The sequence below is a fragment of the Urocampus carinirostris genome, chromosome 3 (assembly GCF_059441175.1).
Source record: "Urocampus carinirostris isolate Australia breed hairy pipefish chromosome 3, RoL_Ucar_1.0, whole genome shotgun sequence".
NCBI lineage: Eukaryota > Metazoa > Chordata > Actinopteri > Syngnathiformes > Syngnathidae > Urocampus > Urocampus carinirostris.
The window spans coordinates 43,679,384-43,690,762 of record NC_142351.1 but is presented as its reverse complement, the minus strand read 5'-3'; the positions used below and the strand labels follow the sequence as shown (position 1 = coordinate 43,690,762).

The 11,379-nt window shown below is 39.5% G+C and overlaps 1 protein-coding gene across 1 annotated transcript in view; it reads right to left on the bottom strand.

Moving 5' to 3' along the window:
- Nucleotides 1-7,848: 7,848 nt before the first annotated feature.
- LOC148369790 (plexin-B1-like) overlaps nt 7,849-11,379 on the bottom strand; it is an 87,784-nt gene continuing 84,253 nt past the window's right edge. Inside the window, exon 39 of the mRNA XM_088331984.1 lies at nt 7,849-10,313. Coding sequence (XP_088188110.1) covers nt 10,209-10,313 — 105 coding nt within the window. The 3' untranslated portion in view covers nt 7,849-10,208. The remainder of the gene's footprint in view (nt 10,314-11,379) is intronic.

Here is an 11,379-nt window from a genome sequence, read left to right as displayed (position 1 = left end):
CTGTCTTTAATGTCATCGACAATGTAGAGGACATTGTTAACAATGAAATCAGTCTAGAACACAGGAATAAACACGTGATAAGAGGAAAATAAGACAAAAAAGGTAGTCCCTCAAGAAAAGTTGAAAAAAATAGTGCATTATCTCAATTGTGCAATGAAAAGTATTGCAATAACACTTAGAAACGTTAAAATTCCCAAAAGGGACAAGAAATAAGATATGAATACCGTGCTTTATACACAGGTAAGATTTTCTTTTTTTAACAACCTTGTTCGGGCTTGTTTAGGGTGGTAATCGCCCTGGGGAAGAACTTGTTGTTCCCTGTCTTAAGAAGCCAGAGGGCAGAGATGGTGGCCGGGGAAAAAGAATCCTGTTGGCTGTGCTACAGTATCGTAAGCCAGCAATGCCCTCTAAACTGGGCAGAGAACAGCTGATAATTTTCTGGGCTTTGTTGATGACCGTTGAAAATATTCAAACATTATTTTGAAACAAGCTTTTGTTTAAATATACATTGTTCCCTCATGTTTCACTGGTGATATTAACAAGTATGGTTCGAAATTTAATTGCTGATTTATTTTTGAATTATCCTTTTCTATATATAAGGGTGGGTTTTATACAGCTGTCAAACCCTTATAAGTAATGATTCATATGTATGAAAAACTGTATAAATATCTAAATGAATTAATAAATAGACAGAAAGACATGGCAGAATTTTGTTTCCAATCAAGTAACTTTATAAACAAAGACTTAAAATCTACTTTGGGAACTGCATCATTATAATAGTGTATGTATGGAAGGGGCTGCAACAACAAATCGATAGAATCCATGACTGAAAGCATTGGCAAAGGATTTCATTTTTGATTTCTTGCGTGGCGCGATTTATGTGCCACTCAGCACATCAAATCAATGCAAATAAGAGTGCATTAAATTTCCTACCGACATTGAAAGGACATGCTTGTACTTTCATTTTGATCCGGAAGAGGATGACTCGATACCGCATGTTATTGTGCGATATGTTCTTAATCCAGCAACAAACTTGTACTTTTGAGCCGGCAAAGGGTGCCTCAAGACTGGTTTTAGAGGAAAACTGTAAGAACCAGATCAGATACAGGACCCAATCGAGTGACGTTCTCACACAAGCCTTTTATTTTACGGGAAATGGGGAGTCATGCACGTTAGGAAGCCGGTCTGGCGTGGAAGCACAGGAAGCCAAAGACCGACGAGACTGATTCCAATTGCCCGAGTGTTATTGGACAGATGGGGTTGATACCGGACAGGAAGGGACCGACAGGATTGGCAACAAATCAGGATATAATAACAGGAGAAACTAGACGGGAGCGAAAACTGGAGAAAATAACAAACAGGACCAAAATAGACTGAAACAAAAATGGAGCCCGAAATTAAATATGACAAAAATAAACAGGAACAAGACTGGACTGAAGATATCAACAGGAAAACAGGACCAAGTCAAAACCCGTCTTGTGGGGCAGAAGTTCGTTTGACGGGCTGAAAAAAAGCAAGAGAGCGCTCAGCTTAATATAGACGGAAATTCAATCTCTCAACGAGCCACAGCTGGTGCCCCACGGGCTGGGCCAATTGGGCACCATGGCTACCGTGACACAGATTTTTTACGATCGTTTCGTCGATTAATTGAAAAAAGAATCGACCGATTTATCGATTATGGAACTAATAGTTTGTTACAGCCCAAGTGTGGTCCCATTATATCACATTCTTCCAGTCAAGAGCTTTAATTAGTCTGAAGTGTCTGTGGACCATACAGAACATGTTGTAATAGTGGTCAACATTCGCTAGGCTCCGATTTAGCATGGTAATATTTAGTGACACAGCCAAAGTCTCAGAAATGTTTTCGAAGGAAGTTTTTTTTCTCCCCCGCTTTTTTGTCTTTCTTCGAAGTGATGTGGGAGTCCATAAATCCTCTCCCGTGTCTACCGGGCCTTCACAAAGAATTTGGTTGAGTTGCCTCAACAGTCGCATGACATTAACGCGGGTGAACATCTAACAAATATTAACTCTGACTTTTCCAGGCAGGGCATAAACCCATTTGTGATCATTTACTTTTTTAATTTTCTTAATCAAAATGTTTACGACGGTGAATATCAGTACTAGATTTTGTTTGTGTGTTCATGTTCGATTCCTATTGGTCCCTCATTCTGCCTTAAAGCGATAGCTGCAGAGAAGCTTCCGTATGTCACATCGAAGCTAAGCTTTTGCTCCCCTTGTTGTATTAGCAACCAAAGTGTATTTCCTTCTGTCTATTATTGAACAAATAGAAATTGTCTTGGGGTGTTTTCATTGTGATGACTTCATATAAAAACGTAGTGATTTGAAGAAAATAACAATATGGATGCAACAAGTTTTTGGTTTTGTTCCTCAGCGTGTTGGCGTCAGAGCTGGGTTGTGACAGGTAAAACTAGTGCTGGAGTTAAACAGTTCCCTGAGATTTATAATAATAATAATAATAATAATACATTGTATTTCGAAGAGCCTTTCAGGACACCTAAGGTCGCTGCCACCACCATGCTTCACTGTTGGGATGGTATTGGCCTGGTGATGAGCGGTGCCTGGTTTCCTCCAAACATGGCGCCTGGCATTCACACAAAAGAGTTCAATCTTTGTCTCATCAGACCAGAGAATTTTGTTTCTCATGGTCTGAGAGTCATTCAGGTGCTTTTTGGCAAATTCCAGACGGGCTTCCATGTTCCTTTTACTAAGGAGTGGCTTTCGTCTGGCCACTCTACAATTCAGGCCTGATTGACGGATTGCTGCAGAGATTGTTGTCCTTCTGGAAGGCTCTCCTCTCTCCACAGAGGAACGCTGGAGCTCTGACAGAGTGACCATCGGGTTCTTGGTCACCTCCCTGACTAAGGCCCTTCTTCCCCGATCGCTCAGTTTAGAAGGCCGGCCAGCTCTAGGAAGAGTCCTGGTGGTTCCAAATGTCTTCCATTTATGAATAATGGAGGCCACTGTGCTCATTGGGACCTTCAAAGCAGCAGAATTTTTTCTGTATCCTTCCCCAGATTTGTGCCTCAAGACAATCCTGTCTCGCAGGTCTACAGACAGTTCTTTTGACTTCATGCTTGGTGTTTGTGCTCTGACATGCACACTCAACTATGGGACCTTATATAGACAGGTGTGTGCCTTTCCAAATCATGTCCAATCAACTGAATTTACTGCAGGTGGACTCCAATTAAGCCGTAGAAAGATCTCAAGGATGATCAGTGGAAAAAAGATGCACATGAGCTCAATTTTGAGCTTCATGGCAAAGGCTGTGAATACTTATGTAAATGTGATTTCTTATTTTTCTATTTTTAATAAATTCAAAAAAAGTTAAAAAAAAAACTTTTCACATTGTCATAATGGAGTATTTTGTGTAGAATTTTGAGATAAGAGATTAAATTAATACAATTTGGAATGAGGCTGTAACCTAACAAAATGTGGAAAAAGTGAAGCGCTGTGAATACTTTTCGGATGCACTGTATGTTTACTGTGTTGAGAGCGTGTTACTAGTAGCGTTTTGTTACCCTTCACAGGCACAGTTTGGGATGAAAGTTATAATATTATTATCAAAGCTTTGAAAACTCTCTCGGTGTACCGTCTTTCTTTGTAAATATGTATAAGCGTGTATAAAATGTATTTGCAACTGTATATTTTTGTAATAGATTTATTTTAGAAACTTATTCTGATATGTTTTGTACGAGCAAATGAGAAAGAAAGGGCGGGGCAAACGCGGGCTGACGGGAAGGGGAGTAAAGTTGAGACGTGTTTGTGCACTTACCTTTGGAAATATACACTTTTTTCCTTGGATTACTTTCAACGGGCACCCGGACTCTGCAGGTCTGCATTACATCCTAACTACCGGTATAATTTTCCGGCTGTGTTTTTTGGACTTGATCGGGTATTGGTTAATTTCAAGTTTGAAATACTTATTTCAACGTGGGCGCATGCGGCTAATATACATGGGCAGCTTGTGTATGTACAAAATCGGTTTTCCTCCCGAAATGTGGTGGGTGCGGTTTATAAACAGGTGCGCTCTATAGTCCGGAATTTACGGTAGTTAGAAGGGGCTGTGTGTGGGGCATATCTTCAAGAATAGGCAAGTCTGAAAAGGTGAGTTTAGAGTCCGGATTTGTAGGTGGACAGGGTCGCAGAATTTCAGAAGTCAGGTGGCAATGAGTTCCATACTGGGGGGCAGAGAGGCTGAAAGCTCTGCTCCCCATGGAAGTACAGTGAGATGGAGGGAGGAAGATGATCTTAGGTTGCTGGATGGCATGGCAATGTGAAGGAGGTCGGAGAGGTAGGGAGGGGTAAGGTTCTGATTTGGCCATGTAGGTGTAGAGCAGGATTTTGTTGTTGATTCCATGGTAGATTGGGAGCCAGGAGTTGCTGAAGGACAGGGGTGATGTAAGGGCAAGAGGGGGTTATGGTGATGATCTTAACAACAGTACACAACTTCACTCGGAAGAATCATATTATAATAGCATGTGCAAATCAGCGAGATGTAATAGGGACATTGTCCTACCATAAACACATTCTCTTGGGTTTTCGGATTCCTTGAGCTTCAGCTGCTTCCGGCATCAGTAGGACTCGGCACAATGATATAACCCAGATTTTTTCGTGATGCGCGCAAACATTTGCACACAAGTAGGTAGGTAGGTAGAGACAACAAAAGCAAATGTAATAAGCGTATTTCTCCATCAAGGCCAAACAGTCTCACTTCAGAGTTGCACCGTTGTAGATAAACGCCTATAGAAGAAGGCTGTATTCCTACCCTTTATATTGCATGACAACTGAAGGAAATTAGGTCAAAGTTTCCAATACAGTTTTTGACCAGTGTGCCGTGAGACCTTGTCCAGTGTGCCGCAGCAAATTGCCCAATTTTCTCCTTGATATATAGTAATCCCTCGATTATTGGAGTTAATGGAGACCAGAACCCTTCGAGAAAAGTGACAATCAGCAAAGTAGCATCTTCATAAAAACCCCCAAGGGTCCAACTTACCTCGAGATGACTTCCTTACCGACCAAAATTATACGACTGTAACAGAACAACTAATAGACCTACTAATAGAAACACAGAACACAGTTTTCCAGTCGAATTAATTATCTTTATTGCCTGTTATACAAAAGTACAACGAAATTGGAGGGCTTTTCATTTCAGTGCAAGAAAGCAATTTAGAGAGTGGCTGGTTAGCTGCACGCTAGCATCAGGTAACCTCTAATTAGGATGATTAAAATACAACTGTCCTGAATGTAGCGGCATCCACGAGTTGTTACTCCAGGTCATCTGTAACATGGGTAACAGATCTAGCATTGAAGAACTACAGTAGAAGTTTGGGAGAAGACATAGAAGAAGAAGGCATAATTTGTTTTGGATGGGGCAGCGGTTAGGTTGGTGGGGGAGAGAGCCACGCTATATATTTTAAGACAAAATTCAAGAGACGCCAAACCTGATCTCCAGACAAAATGTAATTCTTCTATGCATTTTATTTTACTGTGTGATGTTAGATGATTTGATCAAATTTAAGAAATAATAATAATACCAGAGCCAGTGTCCCATATTAACAAATATATCACATTAAACTCTTCTCCTTCCGGAAGTTACCATATTTTTTTTTCACGGAAATAACAGGTAGAGTTCTCCTGGTATTCGATTTTGTCCCCAACGGCTTCACCATATTGTCTTACCTGTTTTCCAGCTAAGATGTCCATCCTGCACTCTTTTGCAGGCATTTGATAAAAAGATTAAAACCGTTCTGTGTGTTTCAACTAAGAGTACTTAACATTAGTAGAACTTGCAGTTATTATTTCATTTGGGGACAATACTAGAGTTTCCCTTTCAAAAAAGACCAAAACCAGCCATATTCCCCGAATGATTTAAGAAAATCATTCAATTTACTTTGGGTACGTCTTAGATTGGAATTTTAGGCTAGTTTTATAGGAAGAGAAAGAGGATCCATATGAACTTTATATTATATTGTAAAGGATTCCTTAGCAACGCACAGCCAAAGCGAGGCCTGTTGGTGTGAGGCCTTGGCTGTAAACTGTAGTTGGGATTGTACCCTGTATATACCGGATCCAACCATTTTCCGTTCCAGTTTAGCTTTGTCTTATCATGTACCAAAATCATTGCTGCGCCTACCAGACTTAAGAACAAAATAGAGAAAATTTGCAAAATCAGAATTTTATCTCCAAGCCATATGCATTCATGAAGAGCCAACCCTTGAGCTACAGGCTTTTGGGGATACAAAAGTTATTCTAGCCGTAACAGTAGGCCGTACCTGCAGCCTCTACCAACGCTGCTCAGTCTCTCCCCGGACCCGATAACAATACAGGGAGCTGGTGATCACCATTTTTTGCGGTTTCCTGATTTTCATCATTGTCCAATTTCATGAATGAATTTCTAGCTGTTGCCATGCTTCCCAGTTTGCTTTGAGTGTACACTTTGACTTGTGCACCAGCCTGGCTGCTTGACTGACAGCCACCACCAGCCAACAGTCACGCCCACACAACGCCTGCCCTGGTGATAGTATTTGCTCTGTCTGCTCAAAATACACTGTATATTACTTTGATTTCAATATAAATAAAGCCAATCAAATTACATTAAATTGTAAATCCGCAAAGCAGTGAACCAGCGATAACCTAAGCGTGAAGTAGTGAGGGGTCTCTGCAATTGATCTTACCATATCAGTATGTGGCAGCAAAAAGTTTTTGTACCACTATTAGGCACTACATAATAGACACTGTCCCTTTAAGTCATATGGTGCGGTAAAAATATTCCACCATTCTAGAACAAACCTTAAAAAAGGCTACACTAAATGAGAATAAAACCATCAAGAATGAATATGAAAATAAATAAATCAGTAATAAACTAATCCACAATGTGCATGGGCAGCAATTACATAAAGGGACAACTAGATGTCGCTGTATTGTGTTGAACGACTGAAAACGAGTGCTACAAAGCGCAAGGAAGAACAGAAACTACGGACTCCAAGGGATCAAACTGCACCATTTTTTGTGGTACCCTAAGCAGAAAGATGGGGAACAATCATCTCAGCTGTCTCTAAGTGAGGTTAATGTTATACAGAATAAATGCAAATTTCTCGGCTTACAACTTTCTATAATACTGATCGTCCTGGTCACTGATAGCAGACGACAATGTAATCTAAGAGTGCTAGCATTGTAGTTCTAGATAGTCGGTCTTGCTGTGGGTAAATAAGTGCCACGTTGTGTTTGTAAGGTTTATTATTGCTTAATAAGGGTCATTGCAACCGTTAATAAGGGGAACAATTGGCTGAGGTTGACAGGTAATTTACTTTCATCCTTTTCATACCACACTTACAAAAATAAACCGAAAAAAACCTGCAGGGACAAGCATGTCGCTCCACAACACTCCCAACCCCCATTACTCCTAACTAATGTGAAATACCCCGAACAGCTTTGCTAAAGTAAAAGGAGATAGGCACAGTGGAAAATAAAGCATAAGGGCTCCTTAAACTCAGTTGGGCATTGCTATTACACTATATACTTAAAAGAGAAAATATTTAACTTTCAACTGTTTTAGGGACACCTCAAATGATACCACCTAATAGGCAGGAATACAATTAATCAAATTATGAGCAATAATCACATCATACGCCACAGTATTACTGTTTTACTTATTACCCAATTACATTATTTTAATCATCACATTATTCGTTTAGTTGGAATGAATACACTTTGACCATCTATGTAGACTTAATTTTAATGCATAGTATGAAAAAAACTAAATAAAACTGACTTAATTTGTACTCAGAGGGGTACGTAGAGGAAAAAAAAAACTCAAAAGCATTGTTAGAACCAGAAACACTTTATTTGGACACATTGAGCCATTGTTAGACCAGGAATACCTAAGGAGAGGGCACAATTAAGAGTGACGTTGCATCTGCACTCGAGCTACAAGCAACAAAAACGTGTATGTACAATGAGGGCTTGCAAAATGAATCAGCAGCACATAAAAAAAAGAAAAGTGACCTTTTTATTTGTTACAGCAAGAGCTTACATCTTCAAATAAAACGTGTAACATAGTGTAGCTCTTCTTTTGTGTTGAAAATAAAAGTCTTTAAAGGCATTTCTCAGCAACAAAAAACACAAACGTTTATCGCCATCAACTAATAAATAGACAAACAATAAATTAAACCAATTCATAGCAAAACAATTCATAAAGGAACAACGGTACTTTCATCAACCGTATGTAAGACGTTACAAATCAGCCAAATAAAATGTCAGCTTTAAAGAGGACACGATTCACGCACATTTAATAAATATGCTTTAGTTTGGAGTAGATCTTAAGCCCGATTCTGACCCAAAATTCGGGTCGAATCGAGTCCTAAAATATCACTCATTACGTTCGGGTTTCTCTTTCTCTGTTTTTTTTAATCATGCACCAATCTTTGTTCATTGTTTCTTATTCTCTGCAACGCATGATGAAATTAGTCTCCATCTCGCACACTGCAGTGCTCTAGGCAGCACACTCTGCGATGCGTTCTGCGGCGTACACGACACACCGCGAGAGGGGGACTGAATCCATCACGCAGATCATTCACAACACAAAGAAAAAGAAACATGAAACAATTTTGGGTGAATAATAAAAATGAAAATAAAAATCAGCAAGAGGGAAGCCCAGCCTGGTCTTCACAAATATGAAAATTCTTTTTTTTTTCCAGGCTCTGTCGCTCAAATCAAGTTAACTTGGGCTCTGTTGGGCTTCAATACCTACGGTAGGGCAATGATAACAAATCATCAAATTAATCACAAAAGCCTTAATGACGACAAAGTGAGCCAGCACATTTGCATGAAGAGCACCAATAGCAAAACACAAAAGTGGTCTCAATCCTCCAAGTGTCAACCTAGACTCAAAAACTAAAAACAAACCAGAAATCTTCTTTAAGACAAAAAAATCATTGAAGTTTGCTTGAACTTCTTTTCCAGGTATAAAAAACGGACTGCTGGTTTGAAATTCCTTCCTACCAATCGAGATATCCTACCAATGCCCAGTGCGCAGCGATTTCAAGGGAAATGTGCATGTTTCTTTCCCTACCTATCATATGAGCCTTTGAAAGGGATGAATACTTACAATTTTCGTCTTCTTTTCATCTTATTCGAAAATGAACTGCTTCAAAATACAGCTTTCTGACATAGCTTTTAAGCTTGGCGTGCTTATATGGTAGCTTTTTAGAAGGGTGTTTGTTGAATATGGTAATCACGCAGTGTATGTATGCATGCCGGCCAAAATCACCTGTCCTCCTCCCGAGTCCTTGCATAAACTATGAAATTTGGAGTCTGCTTCGGGCTCAGCCCCTCAAATTAAGTTGATTGGTTGTACTCGGGCTGGGTCAGGCTTCAATACCCACGGGCCTGAGTCGGGCTGAAATCTTTAGGCCCGATCTTACCTCTGATGCTAACCCTCGTTTTACATCTCCGGTAAAAGTTCTGTTTACAATAATTCCGAGTTTCAGTGTTGATGGTTTTACTTGGTTACAAAGAAAACAAAACTGCGGTCAGATCAGCCTATGGAAGGACGTCACAACAGGGTAGGGCGGTTCAGCAAGACACCATCTTTAGCAAAAAGACAAATTGCAAATTGTAAACAGTTAGAATCATGTTGATTAATTTTTGGTTTTGCTAAATTGAACAAAAGAGAGGGCAGAACAAATTAAGTATATTACATGTTGGACGGATATGTTTTCAGGAGTTTTTTTTTTTAAACCTTCGGGTAAACTTTCAAAAACTTTTCACATTTGCCGTTTCCAGAACCGCTCATGGAAATGGTGACAATTAATATAGTAGGTCTCAATTGACAGAGGAGACCGCATTGAATTGAATAAGACTCGAATCAACTATTGAACAATGCCAGACACAAATTCATCAAAAAACTTTTTTTTTTTTTTTTGCGAGACGTACACTTCGGGGAAACCTTTCAAATCAAAAACCCTTGGACATTCTTTTCATTGTGTCTCCCTTGAGCTGACACGTTTACATTGTGCATTTTTAGGAATGTTGTAATTTTTTTGTCAAGATCCAACAAGGAGAGCAGATTTATTTCCATATTCTTTCCCTTTCTTAAAGTCTTCACAAGGCCACCTTTTTGTCCGTGTATAAAATTGTTCTGTTCTCCAAGAGTTAGTTTCATCCGGTCTTAGTTCAAAGGTGTCGGATCATAAATCTGTGACTTTGTTTTCCACCGCGGCAGCTATCTGTTGGAGCCTGTATCCTAGTTGCATTTTCTGGGCTGTGCAGTCCTCCTCCAGCGCTGTGATGATCTGATTGTGCATTGGATAGAACATTTAAAATTGAAAGTACAAATGTCAAATGTATCAACTTGATTTGTGTGAAACGCGCATTTTTCGTACCTAAAAATAACTCAAAGTTAGGGTGCCCGTTATATACCGTATTTGTGCAATGATTGATGAGTCAAAACATATCACTGACCAACAACAACATTAACAACATTAACATTAGTTCAAATGGGAATCAAACCTGGGTCACAGTGGTGAGAGCGTTGAATCTTAACCACAGGAACCCCTGTGATATAGATGATATCATTCAATTTTATCTTGTTATCTCACTATTTTTGTTCACGGTATCAGAGACGAATGTTAGAGAATGGAGAAAACAGAAAGTCTTGCCTAAACGTATAAACGCAGAAAGAAAAAAAAAAAAAAGAAAAAAGATGAGGGGAAAAAAGCCTTTGTGTATCTAATGATGAATCGGACATTGAAGGACATTACAGAAATGCACTGTTCATTTTATGCTGGTATTGAGTTCATAGTTTACGTTGTTAATAAATGAAATTAATTATGACCGCACGCATTCAACAACGCTTGTCACAATTATTAGTTTGAGCTTCGATTAAAAGTTTAAAAAGGTAAAACAAATGTCATAGCAATTTTTTAAACCAAAATCAGGGGTGTGCATTCTCCACAAATAAATACAGTAAAATTTACTAACAGAACGTTATAACACAATACTGTAATCCATTGTTTTCCGCAGTAAATAGGGAATAGAACCCCCTGCAATATGCAAAGCTCAGCAAAGTGGGCTCCCCCATTTTTAACAGGCGCTCTAACTGCCTGCGCTTGACAGTCGACAGGGATAACAAATCACGGCCACATTGGTGCTGTTCATTTTAGGCGGAATGGTAAAGAAAGAGCCGCCACATATGGCCCTGAATGGCTAGAAAAAAACCACACAGATATTTGGTTTCATTTGTCCTTTGCAGTATCTTCCAACAGGCAACTACTGCCGCCAGCGCAAACTTCACTGAATTTTAATTCAAACACTCCGCCTCAAATACTGTTCTTAGGTCAATCTCCCTGTCCCGGCTCT